The sequence below is a fragment of the Ornithorhynchus anatinus genome, chromosome 14 (genome assembly GCF_004115215.2).
Source record: "Ornithorhynchus anatinus isolate Pmale09 chromosome 14, mOrnAna1.pri.v4, whole genome shotgun sequence".
Classification (NCBI taxonomy): Eukaryota; Metazoa; Chordata; class Mammalia; order Monotremata; family Ornithorhynchidae; genus Ornithorhynchus; species Ornithorhynchus anatinus.
Window position 1 is genome coordinate 39,787,087 of NC_041741.1, and position 24,240 is coordinate 39,811,326.

Here is a 24,240-nt window from a genome sequence, read left to right on the forward strand (position 1 = left end):
AACTTCTTAGTACTTCAATTTCTGCCTCTGTGAAATGGGGAGTCAATACTCATTCTCCCTTCTGTTAGCACTTAGTACAGTGTTCTGCACCCAGTATGCATTCAAATACTGTTGTCATAAACAATTGATAGAGAATCAGGGTGGCCCAGTGGATAGAGCTTGGGCTGAGAATCAGGACCTGGGTCCTAATTCTGACTCTGCCATTTGTCTGCTATGTGACCATGGGCAAATCACTTCTCTTCTCTGTGCATCAGTTGCCTCATCTGTACAGTGGGAATTCAGTATCTGTTCTCCCTCCTACTTAGATTTTTGAGCCGCATGTGGGACCTGATTATCTTGTATCTACCCCAGTGCCTAGTATAGTGCTCAGCAACATAGTAAGATCTCTTAACAAAACCATTATATTATATTGTAATCTCTCCTGTTGAACAATATACATTTTCCCTAAATCTGTTGGGGTGGAGCCATTGACAACTGCAACATCTAAGACCCTGTCAGCATTTGCCTCCTTGGACTTAGCTTTCTAACCAGGTGACATGATGATGAAGGAAATGACAAATGATCTCAAATTTAGGTACAGATTTTTCCTCTTACTCTCCTGTAGTCTGGATACTGAGTGGATATGCAGGAAATGGTTAATGCAAGACAGTAGATGGGGAAAATTTTCCAGTGGACTGGGTTTAGTGCAGGCATTGGCAGGAAATATCCCTATGATGTTAGGGATGGTAGTGTGTCTGAGAATTTCCATCTTGTCTGAAGGAAGTAGACATCTACTTACCTAGAGGCAAATTGTTTCTTAGTATCTGCTCTGTCTGGAGGTAAGGTATTCTCCCTTGACTGTATCGGTCTGGCAATGTTTGAAAAGGCACTTGGAAAGATGATCTTGCTGCCGTAATAGATTAAGGAGGAGAGGAGTTGGGAGCGGAGAGGGCAGAAGGAGACAGTTGCAGTAGTCTGAATGTAAGGTGATTTTAGGCTTGAAATAGGGCTGAGGGAACAAAGGAAAGAATGGATTTGAGAAGAACTGGTAAGAAAGATATAAACCGACAGGAGTAAAGTAGTTATGGAGAAAACAGGATTTGAGCAGCAGGAAGCAGGTAGTGAAGATGGAACCCTTTTTAGGTTGCTGAAGAACATGGTAGTGGAGATGAGTTTCCCGTGGTTTCTGGTGGTTGTATTTTGGAGTTGTCAGGGCGAGAGAGGTGTTTTGCATTTGGCCTCCCCAGCAGGGCAGGGGTATGTGAGATGATGAGAGGGCAGAACAGTGGAGGAATGCAACTGGGGTTGGAGGGAAGACAAGCAAAGTTGAAGGTAAGACAAGCAAAGTTGAAGCAGTAATAGGGAGGCCACTGTCTGCAGTAGGAATGGGTTACAGTGCTCTGTTCACAGTAAGTGCTCAATAAATTTTCATTGATAAATGAATTCCATCATTGATAACCAGTGAAGAAGCACCTTAGATAAGCAGTGTGGCTCAGTAAAAAGAGCCCGGGCTTGGGAGTCAGAGGTCATGGCTTCGTATCCCAGATCTGCCACTTGTCAGCTGGTGACTGTGGGCAAGTCACTTTTACTTCTCTGTGGCCTCAGTTCCCTCATCTGTAAAATGGGGATGAAGACTGTGAGCCTCATGTGGGACAACCTGATGACCCTGTATATACCCCAGTGCTTAGAACAGTGCTCTGCACATAGTAAGCGCTTAACAAATACCAACATTATTATTATTATAACCATTGTTTCTTGCCAGGCTTGACCTTTTTTTCACTTCAGCTGTCCTATAGACTCAGATGTGATAAGGAGTGCTTTTATATCTTAATTTTTTATGGTTCTTAAGTGCTTACTATGTTCAAGGCACTGTACTAAGTGCTGGGTAGGTGATTTTTAAAAAAAATGACATTTGTAAGCTGTATCACAGGCAGGGAATGTGACTACTAATTTTGTATTGTACTTTTCCAAGTGCTTAGTATAGTGCTCTGCACATAATAAGCACTCAATAAATACCATTAATTGGTTGATTTTATTAAGTGCTTACCATGTGTTAGCACTCTACTAAGCACTGGGGTAGACTTTTATGGTATTTATTAAGTACTTGCTATATGCCAGGCACTGTATTAAACCCTGGGGAACATATAAGCTAATCAGGTTTAGTCCATGACCCTTGTGGGGTTCACAGTCTTAATTTCCATTTTACAGATGAGGCAACTGAGGAACAGAGAAGTTAGATCCAAGATAATCAGGTTGGACACAATCCTTGCCCTACATGGGGCTCCGTCTAAATGGGAGGGAGAATTTAAATCCCCATTTTACAGATGAGATAACTGAGCCACAGAGAATTTAGGTCTTGCCTAAAGTCCACAAGGCAGGCAAGTGGTGGAGCTAGGATCAGAATCCACATCCTTAGAGTCCCAGCCTGTGCTCTTTCCACTAGGTCATGCTGCTTCCCTAATTTTCTATCATTTTCTCTTTCTCCACCTTGATATGGAGATCAAAAGAAAAAAACTGTGATCAGAATACTAATAACGCTCTTTTCTGTACTTGAGGATGGTCCAGCCTTCAGCTTGATTGTATTCAGACTTTCAGAAAGCTGGGGCCTTTTTAATTTGGATCTTTGCTTCCTGTGGGTGGAAGAGGCTGAGAACGTAAGATATTCTCCCCAGCGCTGCAGGCACTTATTGTGCATTATCCTTGTATTTCCCCTATCTATATTTTGTATCTTAATGTCGGTTGCTCCTCTAGACTTTGTGGGCAGGGATCTTGTCTACCATCTCTCCCAAATACTGAGCCCAGGGCTTTTGCACACAGTAAGAGCTTAATAGATGCTGCTGATTGATTATATTTATTGTATCACAATTCCTTGATTAATTTTCCTTACCTCTTCCCTTTACATTTTTATGTTATTTGTTGCTACAATAGGACTTGAGACCCTGTAGGTTGATTTTGCTGTTTCCACTTAATCTAAGTTTCGGTCTTGATTTTATTTGGGGAATTTCAGGTCTCCATCAAGTCCCTTTGTTCACTGGCTTTTCAAACCCAGGATGAGGAATGACTGTTCATGAAGAGTATGACTGAACTTAGAGGAAAGACTAGTCTCGGCGTCTATTTCCTGTATCCAGGAAATGATTGAAGTATGTCTGCTGAGAACATGATGATGTTGATGATGCTTTGCACAATTCTATACTTCTGTCACATGGGAGTCTCTCAGGATGTGGGCACCTACTTATTTCTTCATACCATCCCTTGTGAGAAGATATGGTATCACCTTTCTGTAGGTGAGGAATGAATTTGCGGTATGACAAGAGAACTTGTCTGTGACTTCTTTCCAGGAAATGACCTAAGTTATAGTGTGAATATCAAACAGTTGTGACTAGGTTGTTTCTGCATATGTATTCAGGATTGGATACATATCTGTGTGGGTAAACTGTGGAGATTTACTGACTCTATATTTCTTAACTTTTTAAACGTGAAAGAAATAGATGCTTTTTCATTCAAGGGACAAATTCCTTGAACTTGACTATTGTTTAACCTTGATGTTTAGAACCCATAGTTATTTTTAGGGCCCAAGTCTGGGTTGAATTTTGGAGAGGGGTTTGTTCATATGGTGGTAGTAATGGTATTTAGTAAGTGTTTACTGTGTGCAGAGCACTGTACTAAGGGTTTGATGCAAAGAACTGTCATTTATGACTACTATATTAATCTCGAATGTAGAAGAACCTCAAAGAGCTAAGAAATTAGAACAGTGCTTCCAGCGCTTAGAACAGTGCTCTGCACATAGTAAGCGCTTAACAAATACCAACATTATGAAATGGTTTCAAAATTAAGGCTAACCTTTCCCCTCTCTTTTAAAACTTAATCTCTCTTCCTTCTGCTCTGTCTAAGCACTTGGATATGTACCCTTTAAGCACTTGATAATAACCCCATCCTCCTCCCTGCAACATTTATATACATGTCCATAATTTATTTCAGTGTCTACGACCTCCTGTAGACTAAACTCCTTGTGGGCAGAGAGTGTGTCTACCAATTCTGTTTACTCTCCCAAGTATATAGTACAGTGCTTTGCATGCAGTAAGGGCTCAATAAATATGAATGATTAAATGGAACACTGTAACCCTACTCATGGTCCATAAGTATCAGTCCAATCATCATGACTTTGCATTTTTCTTAACTGTTTTATGATCGTCTTAGGTCATTTAACCAAGCTAAATTTCTGCTTCTGCTTACTGATTAGAATCTTGTTGTATGTTATGTAGAAATGGCTAATAAGATTGTTCAAATTTTTAACCCCCTAATCCCTGTTAACAGCTAGGTCTGGGGGAAATAAAGTTAATGATTTCCAACAACCCAAAGTCCAAAGGTAAACTGTTTTCCTGTTCTGCAGCAAAGGAACATCTGGACTGCTAAATCCAAAACCATGTTAATGGAAAACTCAAATTGAAAATGTCATCGATGATATGTCTTGAGACCAGTGAGTACTTTGGGAGTGGGGATTTCCTGGTGCTCATAGTTCAAATCCACCAGGATCTTATGACTGGCCTTTTTGAGTTAAGCAGCGTGGCGCAATGGATAGAGCACAGACCTTGGAGTCAGAAGGTCATGAGCTCTAATCCTGGGTCTGCCACTTATCTGGTGTGACCTTGGCTAAGTCACTTCACTCCTCATCTGGAAATTGGGGGCTAAGGCTGTGAGCCCCATGTGGGACAGGGACTGTGTCCAATCTCATTACCTTATATTGTAATGTATACCTCATTACCCAGAGCATAGAGCAGTGCTTGGCACACAGCGCTTAATAAATACCATTATTATCATTATTATTATTCTCTTTTCATTCCACAGTGTCTTGAGTGAAGGTGAAGTATCAGCCACAATGCCCTTCGAATGTCCAGGCTTTTGTTGGCTGGGTGTCCCGACCTTTAACAGTGCACCTGCCAGGCCAATAGTGAGGCACCCCTTTGCCCAGGGAGAGCATTGGTGGTCTTCCTGGCCCTCTCGACTGATCCCGGCACCATCACCCCTGCCCTCAGGGAGGCAGCCAAGGAGACTCAGGCCCTCAGCTCTCTATCCGGCTCCAAACTGCCGCCCCCTGCTCCCTCCCACGGCCCCAGAGTCCCAGGCCACTGACCCTCCTAGCTCCTGCCCACTGTCCCTGCCCCTCCGCCCTGCCACCCTCCCTCTGCTTCTGGTGACAGGCAGGAGAATCCAATTCAGCCTGAGCAGGTAAGTCTTAAGGGCCTGTCTTATTTTCGTTTTAATTTCAAGACTGAACTCTTTTTTAAAGAGGGTATTTGTATTTTCCTGAAGTTTTCTTGATTTAATCATAGAGACGTGAACATTAATTGGAAGTCATAAGCAGGAAAGAGTATAATAGGAGGTGTCATTTTTATGTTGCCCTATTACTGGAACTGATTTTTTAAGCTATTTTTATGGACGACTGAGTACAAAATTTGATAGACCCTCTCAAGTAGCTTTCCAGTTGCCTAAAATGCAATTAATGTAAAAGAGAGCAGAGAAGATACTTGATTTTCAATTCACTCCAAGACTAATATTTTAGTGCAAATTTTTGAGATTTCATTCATCCTTATTCTGAGACAAAGAACTTCATGCATAAGCAAATTATGATGTAATTTATTAATTAAATCTGTCAAAATGATTGTATGTTTAAGATGGAATAATCTCAGTAAAATAAAACCAGATAATTAAACCACAAGAAAGGTTAAATGTACAGGATTCGTGCTGAAATTGAAAGTCCTTGTGTCTCAGCATAAACTGTAGGTATTTAAAAATACATTCCTAATGTTCCAACAGCCAGTTGAATTTGCACTGGCTCCACGCTCATTTGTTTATTTCTACCCTTTCTCTAGGCTGGGCTCCCTCTGCCTAGATAAGAGAAAGCAAGTATCTCCTTTCAGCAAATGAAAATCTAGTGAAATTCAAAACAGAACTGAGAGAAAAAAATTTTTAAAATTTTTCTTTTGGGATAACTCCTTGACTTTTTTTCTTGTGGTTTTTGGGCTTCCTTTTAGGGCCCGAGAAGTTAGTTGCTTAGTCACTTTAATCAGTAGTATTTATTGAGTGTCTACTGTATGCAGAGCCCCAACCAAGCATATAGGAGAGTTCAATAGAATTAGTAGACTTGATATCTGCCCTCAAGAAGTTCACTATCTGAGGAGTTGGAGCCGGGAGGCAGATGCGAAAGTAAATGACAGCTAGGATGAAATGCTTTGGTGGAGCAGTGAGGACTCAAGTGTAGTTGTGGCATGGAAGTACTGAAGTGGCAGTTGGTGGGGGAATAAAATAATGAATAGTAGAAATAAAGTCGGCTGCTTCTGGAGGAGATGTGATTTAGAAGGATTTTGAAGATGGAGAAGCAGTGGCCCAGCACAGTGAGGTGTGTGTCTGTGCATGAGTAGGAGAGTTTGCAGGCACAATTGATATTATGAACCCGAGGTCAGGATGAGAGAGATGAGAATGAGGTTTGCGAGTTGGGGTGTAGTGGGAGAAGAAAATGGAGAAAAGAGTGCTGATTGAGTATCTTTAGACCCGTTGATAAAATACTGCTGTAGGAGTTGTGAGGAATGGTGACAGTGAAATGCGGTTAATAGCATTAAACAAAAGCATTTAAGGGCCTATTGTGTAAGGGACACTGTACTAAGTGATTGGGCAATAAAAAGGACTTAATTCCTGCTTCAAAGGAGTTTACTGTTTAGTGTTGAGAGAGACAAGTTACAGATAGATGGAGTAATAGAAAGGGTCAGTTATATCATAAAGAGTTACTGGGGTTTCTGAAAAGATGTAGTTTTTCAATTTCATTGAGACCTTGGCTTTAAACTAGAAGTCCCATGTATTTTTTTCTCTTCTGGTACTTCAAACCAAAAAGCTATTTCAAAATTTCTGTGCAATTATTTGTTTTAAAGCATAGGTATGGCATCATTTCTACAGAATTGTGCTGGTTTTTAAGTGAATTTTCTTTCTCTTTGTGTTTGCTCTTCAGGCGTTATAAGGAAGGCAGACTTCAAAAGGTCCTGAAAAATGAATAATGCCAACAACATTCCTGAGTCCTTTGACTACGACCTCATTGTCATTGGTGGTGGTTCTGGAGGACTGGCAGCTGCGAAGGTATGTATACCAGCTTTAATTATGGTATTGTAATTTACTAAGGGACTAACTTTTCTGGCTTTGAAAATTAAATTAGATCTTTAGAAAAGCTCTTTGAGAGTTTAGAAGTTGTTCTACCTGGAAGTCTTTCCATATATGTAGAAGGGAAATTTGAATGTAGCTGTTGGGGAAGACTAAATAAAAGTTACTTTGCTTATTCTTCATGGAAAAAGGTTTAAACTCCATTCTCTATTTTGGCTGAGCTTTTCTAAAATTTTTGGTTTGATTCATGAGAAGCTCTGAAAGTTTTTGTCTGTGAAGATTCTTAGAGTTAATTTTCTTTGCAGCCTAGATTCTAGCATAGCATGAGATTCTTTCCCTTCCCCACCTTGTCTTCATTATCAGGGAAGGTTTATCCATATTAGCCACAGAACCCTCTATTTTAGGCATTGGTAAGATTGGGGGTGGTCAGGTTTCGCTCTTCAAGAATCATACTGAAATAAATCTGTGAGCCTTGAAAATGAAAATTTGAAGTCTGGACCAGTGGTTTTGAAAGAATAGTTTGTGTTGCCACTCTCTTTGCCACCATATTTTTGTGACTGCACCTCTTTAAAATTGAACTGATGATATCAAATCACATTACATTGGTGGTGTTGAGACAAATAAGAACTTTGTAGGAAAAATAACTTTTTCGGTGAGATAATGTATCCTTCCTTTACACATGAGAAAATTGAATACCCAGGAGATCTAAGGAACCAAGAAGAGAGGGTTTGCGTGCGTCATTGGAATTCCCCCAGTAACCAAATTGAGAGCAGAGGTACATCTTGCAAGTGAGGAAAGTCATCCTAAATCCAGAGGCAAATGCTGATAGGGAAATTGTGGTGGTTGCTGAAGGTAATCAGGAAGAAAGGTTAAAACAAATTTTAGGAAAGTCCAGGACAAACCAAAAATGTCACCACTGACAACACCTACTTGTTTATTTTGAAATGGGTTATTGTTGTTTCACAAGGAAGTTCTCTCATTTGAGGTTAGCTACATAATGACCTGGGTTAGAAGAATAATATTTTTTTAACCACAAAGTAAACAGTGCAAGAGTAACCAAAGGCCATACTAATTTCATTTTCCATTCACCGGTTGAATAAACTGGTATATCGTAAGTCAGAAATTATTTATTATGAATGCATAATTCTGCCTGGGTGGGACCTGGGTGTTCTGCCACACGCAGGTAACATACAAACATATTCCTTCCCGTTGGGCAAGGGACTGTGCCCGATCTGCTAATACTTTATCCACCCAGCGTTGGCACATTAGTAAGTCCCAAGAAACACCATTATTATTATTATTGTTATATTGTTATTTTAATTCTGAGTTGAAAAAACTGTGAAGTCGGGCAAAACACAAAGATTAGATTTCAGGAAACCAAAGTGTTTACTTTTGCCTAATACATATATTCCCTCTCATTCTTCTAGAATGCATATTAATGTATGCATGGTGTCTCTTCTAGTAAGCTCCTTGAAGGCAGCAAGTATTCTACCTTTTTGTTGTACTTCACGAGTACCTAGTATAGTGTTCTGCATATAGATGCTCAATAAATATGGTTGATATTCAAAACTAAATTCTACCAAGTAATTTTAAAAATGCAAAATTTAAGTGCATGACTTGTAATATTTAGCAGCAATTGACTTGACTAATTCTGTCAATTGATAGAAGAGTGAACTCAGCCTTAAGATTTGTGAATTTTAGTAAGTAGCTGACCAAGTAAAGATTGCTTGATTTCTTTTTTTGGGAGGAGAGGAAGGTGTTTTACTTTTTCCCAGGTAGCTGCCAGGTATCTAGGAAATATCCTGGATCTTTTAAAGTTTTAATATTGTTAGAAGGTTTAAATAGGTGAGGATCCAAGGATTTTTGACATGAATTTTCTAGGAATGTTTTGCACTTACAATTAAAACTTCAGTACCCATTACACTTGTTGCTTGCAGTGTGTAGGAGTTTTTAATTTTTATCACTTGGAAATGATAATGAACCTGACAAGCAAAATATTCTGGGGATTAATAACTGGTCATGCGTCAGTCATTATTGGTTAATGAAAAACCAGTGTGATTATAGACTGTCATGTAGCTTTTGTCAGCACATGTTGGGCTGTGAACCTATTAAATTTATTCCCCCAGGAGGCAGCCAAATATGGCAAGAAGTGATGGGCTGGATTTTGTCACTCAACTCCTCTTGGAAATAGATGGGGTAAGTTTCATTGAAACTTCAAGTGTGAATTCCACTTTTTGGATAGACACCTACTTAAACTGTGAGCTCAATGAGGACAGGGACTGTCTGACCTGATTATCTTTTGTCTAACCCCAGCACTTAGTATAGTACTTGAGCATAGTAAGCACTTAATAATACCATTAAAAAATTGTAGGTCAGTCTCCTCTATCAGGAACTATTGGGCCTGGGTATAACCCTGGGGAGGTGACAATATGGATAGTCCTGAGAGGTCAAATGAAATTGCTTTTAACCCAGAGAAATGATTTACATGATATAAAATACATAATAGAGTCTCACTGCTAGAAATGGATTATGTGGAACTCACCTCAGTCCATACAGACACACACACCCTGTGAAAGCTCATCTATGTATTTCTATATCTCCCTCTAGACTAAGCTCATGAGGACAGAGAATGTATCTGCCAACTCTGTTATATTCTACTCTCCCAAATGCCTAGTGCAGTGTTTTGCACATAGTAAGCGCTCAGTAAATATGATTGATTAATTTATAGGATGTTGCTGAATGAAGAACCATTAAGGGGCTATGTAGACTTGAGAGCTGAATAAATGAGGCATGGGTCCATGGGAGTGAGGGTGTAATTTGCTCATGAAGCACTTTGGAGAGTTTAGTTTAAATCTGACTTACCCGAATTGGGTGAGCATTATTCACTGTGATTGCATAAATTAACCAGAAGAAGATTGTTTTTTTTCATCTGCAGCAAAATTAATAAATACCCTACTATACCCCTAGGCAAGTTCAATCAAAGCAATTTGGGCAACTGAACGAACTTGCTCAGGATAATAGTAATTGAGAACTGAATCTTGTATTTTCCTTCCCCACGTTGGCAACCAACCAAAAGATTTCAGCCCCTTGTCTAGAGGCCTCTCTGAAGCATTTGTATGTTTATTCTATGTGGTTGTTCTTGAACTGTTTCTTTTTCAAAGATGATTCTTGAAACTTGGCAATTGTAGAGGATATTGACTAAATGACTCATATTTTTACAGTAGGTTTTGTGTTTTTCTGTTTGAGGGGTATTCAGGAGCCAAGTTCACTGGGACTTAAAATTTTGAATCTTAAGGATATATGGAAATAAAAGAAACCTGATTTTTGTTGAAGCTCATGCTTTGTGTTTTGAACCCATGGTATTGAAACTTAGAATTCTCAGAAATTAGGATGTACACTGATAGAGAACCAACTGGAACTTCTAAATATATTTGACTGCTCTGTTAAAAGGGTTTATTTGCAAATGTGATGACAGTGCCGTTTTACTTTTAAGGAAGTGTAGATATATTTCTTTGCACTCAGTTTCCACCAGTTTATTTGGAAGTTCTTCTGTGAGCTTCACTCCTTTATGCAGGATGTGATTATTTTAAGGTTCTTCCAGTTGGTAGGCTGTAGAGATATAGAGGCCAGAGTACATATCCCAGTAGCCTGGAAACACAGAACTCAGTTCCTGCATCCTGAAGGCAAGCAGGTCTCATTGAGAACTTATTAAATAACACACTTTAGTTAAACTTGATGAAGGAAAGCAGTCCATCTTTATCTGCACCTGGAGTGCTGGTTTTATTTTCCTGAGCCATTCTCCCTGCCACTTTTCTACCCTTGAGTAAGAATTCTTGGAGCCTGGGTGAATGGGAATAGTCCAAAACCAGATGAATCTCAAAGCCCAGCAATTGTATTCTTTAGTGGGTTAAGTGTAGCAGCATGGGCTAGTGGATAGAACCTGGGCCCGGGAATCCGAAGGACTTGGGTTCTAATTGCAGCTCCACCAGTTGTCTGCTCTGTGACCTTGGGCAAGTCACTTAACATCTCTGCCTCAGTTACCTCATCTGTAAAATGGTAATAGAGACTGTGAACCCCATGTGGAAGAGGGACTGTGTCCAACCTGATTAGCTTGTATCTACCCCAGCACTTAGAACAGTGCTTGAGAGTGCTTGACACATAGTAAGAACTTAACAAATACTATTATTATTATTGTTAATGGGTTTTATGGCATTTTTGTTAATGACACTAGCTAAATTTCTTTCCTCCACCAAAGTAGCTGTAGTTTGAAAAACAGAGGACAGACAGTATAATCAGATCTATTAATATTCTTTGTACCAAAAATTACCAACAAATAAATACCAGTGCTTCATTTCAATTCATGCATATTCTAGGACATATTACATTTTTATTCATTCAATTGTATTTATTGAACACTTACTGTGTGCAAGGCATTGTTCTAAGCACTCAGGAGAGTGCAATATAAGAATGAATTTTTCAGGCTTTCTAGGGGTTGTTATATTTGACCTTTGATTTCTTTTTATTAACTTATCCAAATAGAGCTCTGGAGAAGTAAAATGTTTTCACTTTTTTAATCTGTGAGGAAAAGCAAGACATACTTTCCGGGTAGTTTGTGATTCAGTGCAGGATGCTCTGAACTAGATTTTAGTCATTAGATCAATAGCCTCTCATGCATTCACTTTCAGTAATAATATACATTTCACACTAGACAGGGGAATGCAACCTGTTTGACTTTTGGCAGGGCAAGGCAGAGATGGGAAATATAACTTTAATCTGGCCACTCTGTTTTCACACTCTGAAGCTTCAAAGACATAGCCAGCATCACTATATGACACACTACCTAGTGTGTCTAGAAGCTCCAGCTGGATTTTATAGAACACTTTTTTCTGGGATTAAGGAGTTGACATCTGTTAATTTGAGAAGTGGCAGTACTGTTTAACCAAGACTTGTGGTAACTTTGACAGCTATTCCTACCTTGCAAAATCATGAAGAACTATAAAATAAAAGGATTATATAAAACCCTGCCTAATTACATGTAGTCTTCCCCAGAACATAGTCCTTTGTTCACACTTAATACATACTATAATGACTACTTTTTTTCTTTTAAGTGTTGGATTATAGAGATAGAATTGTTCTTTAAAGGGGTAATCACTGTCCTGTGACTAAAGATCTGGTTTTGCCATTTGGCTAATTGTGAATCTTGGGCAAATTATTTTCCCCTCAACATGTTGCCCCATGTAAAATATTACAAAAGATGATGGTGGAGAACTGTTGCAAGGGATCATTGAAAGAGTATAGGTAAATAAGGGACTTTGTTCACTTTGGTCAGGAGAAAGGTTACAAAATTACTTGTTTTTTAAAATTATTATTAGGCTAATGCATTTTATGTAGAAGAGTTTTATAAAAATATTATGGTTATTAGGCTGTCTAGATCAGAAGAAAGATGTGAGATAATATATTGTGGTTGTTCAACTCTGCTTGCACTTTGAGCAGAATAAAGTGGGGTGTGGATTTGTTTTGTTCCAGGACTTGGAGGGACATGTGTGAATGTGGGTTGCATACCGAAGAAACTGATGCACCAGGCTGCTTTACTGGGCCAAGCCCTACAAGATTCTCGCAAGTATGGATGGCAAGTTGAAGAGACAGGTAAGCTCTTGGTATAGTGCTTTACAATTAGTAGACATTCAGTACATGCCACTGATTATAGGTTAATGAAAGCCAATATTGCCTGTGGTGTGCTTTTTGTTTTTTTTTGGACCAGGCTTAGGTTGTTGATCTTGTGCTGCACTATTCATTTTTAATACTCTGGTGAATAAAATGAAAGCTATTTTTATAGCTTGTGCTTTTATAGATAAAAGCCCTGCAGTTTAAGTATTTTTTATTTCAAGTTGCTACCAATTAATAGTGATGAGGCCAAAGAAATTATTCTACTTGGAGAGGTTTTTTTTTCATCACTGAAAGCAGAAGATGCTTCCACGTAAAAACATTTTCAGATATTACTTTGAATTATCCATAGTTTATGGAATGTTGTATAGAAATGCATTTTTATTATGTTTGTTCCCTCTTAAAATAAAGCTGTGTCACCAGTGCAGCCCAGTTCTCCCAAAGGGCCTGCTGGGGCCCGGTGTCATATAGGGGAACAGAATCATCGAGCCCCAAAGCATTTGGGTGCATCTTCTGTGAGTTCACGCTGAGGACTGTATAGTTAGGGACCCTCAGAAAGTGGGTCCTGGAGACAGAATCACGCTGTGATTGGGTCTGCTGCCCCCATCTTCCTCCAGACAGCTTTGTCATGTGAGACAGAGAGAATGTGTTTCAAAAAAGCCTGTTTTGAGAAAAACATGGTGGTTTTTCCTGTTGTTTAAAGCTCCCAGAAAAAGACTGGTTGGACCTTCAACTTAGGAATGGTCAAAAACTGCTGGAAAGCCAAACAGTAGCCCCAGGTTTCAGCCCTTGGGTCTTCCCATATTAATGTCTGTCTCCACCTCTAGACTGTGAGCTCTAGGGGAGAAAATGTCTGTTTTATTGTTATATTGTCCTCTTCCAAGAGCTTAGTACAATGCTCTGCACACAGTAAGCTCTCAATGAATAGGATTGAATGAATGAATTCCTACTCATTTAAAGACTGGAGAAAAGAAGATGGAAGCAAATTTTGACTCACTAAAAGAACTCCCCAGGTTCACATACTGCAGGTGCCTTTACTAGATGTCACTGACTCTAAAATCTTGGTAAGCAGTAGCATGCCGTGAAGAAATAACAGATCTATAAGCCATTTGTGGATTCAGTCATAAAGTAGTCTGCTTGAATTTGGTTCCTGCCCATTTTAATGTAAAAACTCAACAGGCGACTTTTATGAAATATTTAAATGGCCTTTAAAATTGATTTGGATCTAGAAAGGTTTGGCATATTTTTACTTTGGGCAGAGTAATAAACATTGGAATAGTAACTCAGCCATCAAAATATACTAAGTTGGATGTTATAAATTCAGTAACAACTAGAAAATAGCAAATTGGAGACTATTGAAATGAAAATGAACAGTGATTATATATTGTCTTTTTGTGACTCCCATGTGGAACAGAGAATGTGTCCAATCTAATTATCTTGTGTCTATTCCAGTGCTTAGCCCATAGTAAGCTCTTTTAAAATACCATTATTATTACCAGTAGTATTATTGAAAAATGTTGCAGTAAAGCACAAAAATCTTCTGGTTTATAAAGCTGCAATGGCCTCTTTCCTAAAACTTACTTTAGACCCTCAAAAAAAGTCCTAAAGCAGTTGTAAAATTAAAAGTAAATCAGTCTCAGGCATTTGTATGTCAGGAAAAAGAAAGTCCTGCAAATTTCTTCTGGTGTAATAATAATAATAATGCTGGTATTTGTTAAGCACTTACTATGTGCAGAGCACTGTTCTAAGCGCTGGGGTAGACAGAGGGGAATCAGGTTGTCCCATGTGGGGCTCAGAGTCTTCATCCCCATTTTACAGATGAGGGAACTGAGACACAGAGAAGTGAAGTGACTTGCCCACAGTCACATAGCTGACAAGTGGCAGAGCTGGGATTTGAACTCATGACCTCTGACTCCCAAGCCCGTGCTCTTTCCACTGAGCCAGTGTGTAGTGAGAGATAAAGTAATTCAAAGTATATACTTTGAATGATTTGAAGCTGCATTCTGGTGGTCAGGTCTTTCTTACCCTCTCCAAAGCAATTTGAAAGTAAATCAGTTTTCACATTGAGAGTTTGGAAAAAAATCCCAAAATTTCCTAAACTATCTGTAATCCAGCTGCTTTGATTCAGATTAAATTGTTCCTCTGCCAATAAATGTATTAAATCTGATCTAGGTAATTCTTATTGTCTGAGCCAATCATTTCTGAATTGTTACTGTAAAAAAAAAGGGAGAGCTCTTATTCTATATTCTATATTTTTGAGAATTTTGAATTGCATGGTGCAGAGAAAATATCCCAGTTGAAGCTAAAATTGTTCTGGCCTCCTAAATTGGGTGTATTATGTCACTGGGTCATTATTGTGTTATTTTTATTTGACCCCTTTAAATAATCCAGCCTCATAGCTACATAAACCTTAATTGAAAACCTACATTTGGGTATGCCTACTGCATAGTTGAAACATCCATATATATTACCAGGTCTAATCATTTGACTTTAGGGGCACAGAATGTCACAATTTTGATCAGAATAAATTTTGATCTGATTTTAAAATTAGAGAAGCAGCATGGTCTAGTGAATGGAGCATGGGCCTCAGAGTCAGAAGGACCTCTGATTTAATCCCAGCTCCGCCTGCTGTGTTACCTTGGGTAGTTTAAATCCTCAGATACCTCATCTGTAAAATGGGGATTAAGAGTGTGACCTCCTGTGGGACTTGGACTTTGTCCAACCTGAGCACTTTGCATCTACCTTGGCTCTTGGAATGGTGCCTGGCACATAGTAAACACTCAACAAATACTTTTTTTTTAAAAAAATTATGAAATAGGAATTAAGCATTTTTGGCAGACTCTAAACTGTGGGATCCTTTACATATATAAAGGCAAGGAAAAGCCATTTAATCTCATTACCAATATAGTGAGTCCTGTTTGTGTATGCTGAAAAAGTTACTTTCGGCTGTTTAATTTTGCAGATTAGTAAACTGTTTCCTAATGGGGCAGAGCTAGGGTACTAATGAATTTGGAAGAGAGACCTCTGCTGGTTAGAGATTGATTTAGAATAGCAAACTACATTTTTTCGTTTAGAAAATTCAAGGGCAGAACACTTGTGAAAACATTTTAGACAGTTTAGTGTCTTGCGAGCATTCTTTTATTTAGATGACAGAATATGTTTTTAGCATGAAATCTTGAGGAAACAACCTAAGGGGAAAAAGCAGTCAAGGTATTCCCAGTGCTACCTTCACAAACCAAGTTCTGTTATGAAAGGCTTTATTCTGCACTTGGGAAATAAAAGAGATCAAAAAACTGAACTTTTTATTTCTTTTTGAGCATTGGAAAGCCGCCTCTTGCAGGCTAGGCACCTTAGGTAGAAAATAAGGTCGGGATAAATAAGCGGTCACAGCTCAGAATTGGATTTGGAACAATGTTCTGAAAAAATATTCCTTTTTTGAAGGGTGGGGGGAGGCTCAGGCTGAGGAGGTGAGGAAGTTCACTTTTGGCCAGCAGGGGGTACCAGGATGCCTAATTCTTCTTTCTTTTAACCAAAATTTTCTGATTTTTACAGGCCAGAGAAAGATGGCCTGGGAAAATTGTTTTGTAAAATATATTAAAATTTGAATGTTCTCCATTTTCTCAACAGTTAAACATAATTGGGAGAGCATGACAGAAGCAGTTCAGAATTATATTGGCTCCCTGAACTGGGGCTACCGTGTGGCTCTGAGAGAGAACAAAGTCACATATGAGAATGCGTATGGAGAGTTTGTTGGGCCGCACAAGATTAAGGTAATTTTAAAGAATGCCCACACTGTCTTCTGTCACTGTTTTAGAGGTACTTTTTTGACAGGGAAAACTCCATTTTGGTGTAAATCATTGTATTGTTACCTTGTAGGCAACAAATCAAAAAGGCAAAGAGAATTTTTATACTGCAGAGAAATTTCTCATTGCCACTGGTGAAAGACCACGTTATTTGGGCATCCCTGGAGATAAAAAATATTGCATCAGCAGGTAAGAGATGGATTTTATTTGTCTTTTCCCCAATTTTGAGTACTCCTGCCTAGCCAAATTCTTGAAACCAAAGCAGAATTCCTTCCCATATTTTACTAGCTTTTGCTTCTTCCAGGATGACTTTCGGTTAACTATTGGAGGTCACTTCAGATGGAAGTTGAAAGAATTAGAGGCTGCATGCATTATCATCCTTGAACTCAATGATGCTTTTTCATTGGGACTCCGGATCTTTAACACTTATCTCATCCCTCTCAGAATTCTTAAGAGGGAATAAGTTGGCACCTATCATATCTCCATTTTATAATAGCAGACACTTGGCCAAATTTTGCCAAGTCAAACATAACTGGGAGTCAAGCCCATTTTTATATAGACTTCAGTATGTAATGTTTAGCCAGCTTTATCTCAAAGATGTATTGCTGTGCAACAATGCTTACTTAATCTTGAAAATGTTTTGAGGCAAAGGATCCATAAAACATCATTGTTTGATAAGTTATCTAATGTTTTTTTCTTTTTCTTTTCACTCTTTCCAGCGATGACCTCTTCTCCTTACCTTACTGCCCAGGAAAGACTCTCGTGGTTGGAGCATCATACGTTGCTCTTGAATGCGCTGGGTTTCTTGCTGGTATTGGTTTGGACGTCACTGTTATGGTACGGTCCATCCTCTTGAGGGGTTTTGACCAGGACATGGCCAACAAAATTGGCGAACACATGGAAGAACATGGTATCAAGTTTATAAAGAAGTTTGTGCCCATTAAAGTAAGCGGTGTGGTCTAAACATTTCTGAACGTGGTTTGGGAGGGAGGCAACATTGGGTTTCGAAAAAGATCCTGAACTTCTGAGACATACAAGGCTTTCGGACACATTACCGTGCTGTAGATCCAGTCTAATTCGTTAAAACACTTCCTTTTGCTATCAAGTTGATATTTTTCCCATTCTATCTTTCTCTTGCCTTGATAATTTCCTAACCTCCAAATATTTTCCATGCTGTGCTTCTCTTCTTCCTCCACATACCAGAACTGGCCTCCATGTGCTTAGTTTCAATATTCTGCCATTTTTTTCATTGTTTCTCCATTTGTGGGGAGATATGTTGGGGCTTGCAGTCTGCCAGAATTCTGTCCTAGCACAGACTAGTACTCATCTTATAGTACATCATCTGAAGATCTGAAAGTTTATTCATCATCTTAAAAAATTAGCTAGCATTTATATTAGGGAAGCCAGTAGATAAAATAAAATTCATATTGCAGAAAGAAGCACTGTGGCCTAGTGGATAGAGCACAGGCTTGGGAGTCTGAGGTCATGGGTTCTAATCTCTGCTCTGCCACTTTTCTGTTGTGTGACCTTAACTTAACGTCTCAGTGCCTCAGTTATCTCATCTGTAAAATGGGAATTAAAACAATTAGCTTTTATCTACCCCAGTACTTAGAACAGCGTATGGCACATAGTAAGGGTTTAACAAATACCATCATTATCATTATACTCTCCCAAGCAATTAGTACGGTGCTTTGCTCACAGTAAGTGCTCAATAAATACGATTGAATGAATGAATACCCCCCCCAAAATAAAAAAAAAAATGGGGAACTACTGTAGACTATCAGTGTTTTCGCATCTAAAGATTCAGAGCAGGAAATAATTCACCACATATAGAAGTAAATTTGCATTATCCTAAAAAATATACAGGAGACTGTGTCTTGGGAAAGGTTTTTTGAAGAAAACAGTGAACCTTTCTTGGTTTCATAGAAATGTTTAAAAGAAATATGTTTGTGTGAGATAGTACATACTTTTTATTTTTCTGATCGGGCCCTTGAGAGTTGGTTTATAAAAGGATACTGAAACAGTCATTCTAGTGATGAAACACCAGTACAAGAGTATCCTTGTCAGGTTAAAGGATTGCCTCAATCTTATCAATCGTTGCTGAATTTTCTCACTAGATTCGAGAGTGCATCCAGAAGCGGCTCAGTGGAAAGAGCACGGGCTTGGGAGTCAGAGATCATGAGTTCAAATCCTGGCTCTGCCACTTGTCAGCTGTGTGATTGTGGGCAAGTCACAACTTCTCTGTGCCTCAGTTACCTCATCTGTAAAATGGGGATTAAGACTGTGAGCCCCACGTGGGACAACCTCATTCCCCTGTGTCTACCCCAGCGCTTAGAACAGTGCTCTGCACGTAGTAAGCGCTTAACAAATACCAACATTATTATTATTATTATTATTAAAAGGAAATGTTTGAGAAATCTAATACTAAGCTAGCTCCAGGGTGTTTGGCAAGATAAAAAAGTGTTTGAACAAGAAAGGTAGGTTTGAACTGTGGACAGTAACTGTAAAAAGAGTTGCTGCATTTGGGTACCTATTTTGAACAAAGGCTTTTGAACAAAACCTTTGGGATGCTCAAAGATGAGGGGATTTTTGCATATTTCAATATTGTTAAATTGAAAAGAAATCTAAATAGCTGATGAAGAATGTATTCCAAGGCTATGCAGATTTTCCATTGTATTTTGTGGTGCTGGGGTCAGCTGAAGAGAAGGTGGGGATAAGGGGTCAAATTGCCTCTGGGCTGTGTTAAGCAGGGTCCTTTGCTGGCCACAGAGACTGCATTGTCCGAAAGCTTAGTACAGAGCTTTGCACACAGCAAGCACTCAATAAATATGATTGAATGAATGAAAGGTGATTGAGGTAAACTCTCCATATGAGCAAAGGCTCCCTGATGTGGGCCCTATATTCCTGCCCCTGAAGATGATTCCAACCTTCCCCCAGAATTCTCCCTGAGGTCTATATGTATATGTTTAGAGGGGGTGGGTTGGGGGGAAACAAATCACCAAATGAAACCACTCATCCTAAACAAAGGAATGATTATGTTGAAATGCTTGAATAGAAATTTCAGAGCCCTTTCAATCCTTACTTAATTCGTGTTTTACAGAAGCAGTTAAATCCTCATAGTGAAGTCAGTGGAAATTGCATTTAAATTAAGACATCTGCAAGATGGAATAAACACATGTAGTCCTTTCTGGACATTAAGTGCTAGGCATTCAGTGGCTTCAGTGGTGTGTGCTGATGTGGTCTTACTCATAGAGCATCACATTCTCTGGGAACCTCAGCGTGTTCCAATCGATCAGTTGTTTTTATATGGTATTTAAGTGCTTACTATGTTCAAGCACTAATCGAAGCACTGAGGTAGATACAAGTTTGTCAGGTTGAACACACTCCTGTCCCATTTGGGGTTCATAGTCTAAATTGGAGGGAGGAGGATTTAATCCTTGTTTTACAGATGAGGTAACTGAGGCACAGAGAAGTTAAGTGATTTGCCCAAGGTCATACCTGAAACAACTGGCAGAGCTGGGATTAGAGCCCAGGTCCTCTGACTCCCAGGCCTCTGCTCTTTCTACAAGGTATTTCTTCAGTGCTTAACTAAATGCAGCACACTGTATAATACAATAAAGAGTGCTTGCAGTCTAGAAGAAGAGACAGATATTAAATTACAGATAAGGGAAATTGGCAGATATAAGGAGATATATATATGTACATAAGTGTTGTGGGGCTGGAAGTTAGTATCAAAGTGCTTAAGGGGCACAGATTCCAAGAACATACATGATGCAGAGTGAAGGACAGATAGGGTGGGGAAATATGTCAGGGAAGGCCTCTTTGAGGAGATAGGATTTTAGCATTTAGCCACTTATCTGCTGTGTGATACTGGGCAAGTCACTAAATTTATCTGTGCCTCAGTTATCTCATGTCTATAAGGGGGATTAAGACTCTGAGCCCCATGTGGGGCAGGAACTTTGTCCAACCCAATTTTCTTGTATCTACTCCAGTGCTTAGTATAATGCCTGACACATAGTAAGCACTTAATGAATACCATAATTAGTAGTAGTAGTAGTAGGGCTGATACTCATGGAGAGGGCTTCCATCAGCATGTGCTTCTTCCAGACTGTCAGCTCAGACAGACCATGGTTGTGGCGACCCTGTCTGTCATTAAGTGCCTTTCCTGACCCTCCTTTTCCTAGACTAGGCTTTTTCTAGGGTCACTTGCAGCCCTTCTCAGTATGGTTACTTGGAAGCATTTGAAATCCACAAGAAGCCTCCTCTGGTTTAAAGTCAAGCTAGTGGAATTGAAGTACTGACAATGTAGTTACATAGTGGAGAGGAATTCTGGGATGTTAGATCTTTAGTTTAGGGAAACTCAGTTAATTTCCAATTTTTACAATAATTTTCTTTTGGTCTTCACCCATTGTACTCCCCTCCTCAAAACACTTCTAACACCCCCTCTCCACTTCAACTCATTTTTCATTAATGTCAATACAGGGATGAAAAGCCCTACAAACAATAGGGGTGGACAGTTTATACTTGGCACACTTTAAGGTAGGGAATAAAAGCCAAATAAGAGCAAGCATGCACTTGAGGAAAGGGTCAAAGTGATGGAAAGGAGGTGTCAAAGTTATTAATTTGATTTTTATTCTATACTTAGGGAATCCTAAAGTTTTGTGTTTTTTTAAGAAAGTGGTGACAATGCTGGGCATGAATTCTACTCCCTGTCCTCATCTGAAATTAGTTCTGCTTTCCAACATTCTAGATTGAGCAGATTGAAGAAGGAATGCCAGGCAAACTCAAAGTGGTGGCTCAGTCCACAGATGGCCAAGAAACAATCGAAGGAGAGTACAACACTGTAAGTGTAATTTATGTTGATTTCTTCACTCCAAGACAAGTCATGTTGCTTAATTATGCACTGTTATGCTGGGTGGTGCCCAGAATAGCTGCACACATTACATATTACTATTTGACAGTCCATGTTCAAATATCTCATAAATAATCACATCACATTTTCTGCCTAGATCTAGCTTTCAGAGAATATCTTTTTTTTTTTTTTTTTTGTAAATTTAGTATGGTTGAGGTTTTAAGGTAATGTTTTCCAGAGGGGGAAAATCTTTTTTTGTTGTTTTTTTCCCCAAATTTATCATCAATTTTTCATTTATAATTTGTGATTCTTTAAAAAAAGAGATAGCACAGAATTATGCTCAGAAAATATAATTCAGGTAATGCATTTCCCTTTGTATCTTATTCTTGTTGTTCAGCTCATGTCACAAATAGTACCGGGGTGGTATTTCCCAGGTCTTTGGAAAAAAAAAATATGTTGTATATACTGATATGATCAGAGGTTGTAAAAAAAAGTGCCAAATATAAGATTCAAGCAGGACTTCCCATTTATTCCAGAAAAACCCAATGCCAGTGAAGCATTTTAGTGATTAATTTTTGAAAAGAAAGTAAAATAAAGACCAAGGTACCTTTTCAGTTTTTCACTTACACACTGCATTTTCTTGTTCAAAGGCACTTGTAACAGTGCAGGAGAGAAGTGACAATCAAGGTTTAGTCCCTCTAAAAACTATTCCAGAAAATCATTAATGCAGTTATTATTTTTCAGGTGTTGCTAGCAGTAGGAAGAGATTCATGCACAAGAAAAATTGGCTTAGAAAATGTTGGAGTGAAGATCAATGAAAAGTAAGAAAAGTCATCTTTATTTTTACTATTTCAGTAGGATTGACCCATGTCAAAGGTCCTCAATTAGATTTTAAAAATGGTCTTACATTTTATAGACCTGCAGTTCTTCTTTTCAGATTACTCTACAGTAGGCTATAGTTTTTTTCTGTCCCATTTAGTAATCCTGAATTTCAAAAAAGAAAATTAAGTAGAAGATTTAGTATATGTTAGTCTTTTATTGGATCCAGAGAGAGTCACCCAGCAGTCAACTGCTTTAAATTTGTCCTTTCTGTTTTACTTAGTTAAGTAACCCCCTCAACTTGAGATCATATAGGAAGTCTGTTATATCCTGAACCCATTGTCCAGCAACATGGAACATATTTTGTGTTCAGAGAAGAGCATATGCTGTGATTCACAAGCTTCCTTGGACACTATGTGAAATGTCTCTCTCCCACCTGACACACATTTGCTTATTTCCAAGAGGACACTATTGTTATTTCTAAGAATAGCCTATATGATTTTTTTGGAAGGGAGTGAATAAGACTTTGGGATCTAGCATTTGGTCCTTCTCTGACCCCAAGTACTTATTTTACCAGTCAGCTTCCAGGTTTGGAGTTAAGAGGTCTGCTTCTTTCTTCTGAGTCCAATAACCTCAACAATCTTCCAGTTCTTTCAACACTGGACAGCAGGCTCAGCTGTCCTTGAGACCCCAGTGCAGTTTTATTCCATCTGCCAAGCCGGCCATTGAGAAATGCAGTGTGTATGGCTGTCAGATGAGGGTTACAGAGTTTTGCCTCCATAAATTGAAGGATTTTTATTCAGGGTAGGGCGGAGGGTGCCACTGAGACTTCATATGCCCTTTTTTTTTGTTTTTGTTATAGGACGGGAAAAATCCCTGTTACTGATGAAGAGCAGACCAATGTGCCTTATATCTATGCTATTGGGGATGTGCTGGAGGGCAAACTGGAACTCACACCTGTAGCAATCCAGGCAGGAAGATTGTTGGCCCGGAGGCTTTATTCTGGCTCCACAGTCAAGGTAATCCCTCGGTGGCAACTAGCACATCACAGGCACATTAAGTCCAGCATTGTGTCCTCTCTGCTTCAGGGGCTGTTCACATCTTTGCTTTCCTTTAAAAAAAAAAATAAAATTGACTTCTTTCTCTTACCGATTCAAGCAGCCTGCTATTTTAGCTGCTTTTAAACAAACCCAAATTAAGGGAGTTATGAATCTGTGACTTGATCTACTGTGAAATTATCACCCCCTTGAGAGCACACTAACAGTAAAATGGACTAAATTCAGTTAACTAAAGTTTACCACTGCTACATTCCATATAATCGCCATAGTAGCTGCATTTACATCAATTTCATTATCTCTGATTTACAAAGTAATTTCCTAAATCCTTTTATGGCTCTAAATAGTCTCTAAAGTGATTTGGTGATCAAAGTGATAGCATTAATGAACAAGTTTCTTGATTGAATATTAAAATGTTCCCTTTCATTTATTTTCTTTACTTTTGAAATATGTTGAGCAAGCATTATAGTATTTCCATTTTAAATATTTATAAAGTATCAAAATGTGTCACTAAGCCATTTACGTTCCTGCAAATCTTCTTGAAAGTGAACAAAGAAGAAAAATTCCCCCAAGCCAGTTTTAAAAAAAAAAAAAAAGGCATTTCCGGTAAAATTTATAGTCTTAACTGTTTTAGTCATTAGAGGTTTATTGGATGTGATTAATTATGAGTTTATTTTAGTCTGATAGCATCCTGGTAATGGAAACCTGAAATGCTGTTCAAGTAAAACAAGCATATTTTTAATACATCCCCTGGTCTTGAAAGCCAAAGCTCTGATTACACTGCCACCAGACCTTGTTTATTCAAAATGTGAAGAACCAGAAAAAAAAAATTCACTTGGTTGCAGAAATAGGATTTAATACTTTTGTTAAAGGTCAAGTGGGATAGCTAGGACCAAAGGAATGGCAAATGTCATATCATGCA

General features: G+C 38.7%; 1 protein-coding gene across 1 annotated transcript in view; it reads left to right on the forward strand.

Annotated features, from left to right (window-relative positions):
• The window catches only part of TXNRD1 (thioredoxin reductase 1), a 50,476-nt gene that overhangs the window by 13,847 nt on the left and 12,389 nt on the right, over nt 1-24,240 (forward strand). The window contains exons 3-11 of the mRNA XM_007670028.2: nt 6,980-7,104; nt 9,252-9,321; nt 12,652-12,771; nt 16,417-16,559; nt 16,666-16,781; nt 17,312-17,537; nt 21,343-21,435; nt 22,189-22,265; nt 23,126-23,282. Coding sequence (XP_007668218.2) covers nt 12,699-12,771; nt 16,417-16,559; nt 16,666-16,781; nt 17,312-17,537; nt 21,343-21,435; nt 22,189-22,265; nt 23,126-23,282 — 885 coding nt within the window. The 5' untranslated portion in view covers nt 6,980-7,104; nt 9,252-9,321; nt 12,652-12,698. The remainder of the gene's footprint in view (nt 1-6,979; nt 7,105-9,251; nt 9,322-12,651; nt 12,772-16,416; nt 16,560-16,665; nt 16,782-17,311; nt 17,538-21,342; nt 21,436-22,188; nt 22,266-23,125; nt 23,283-24,240) is intronic.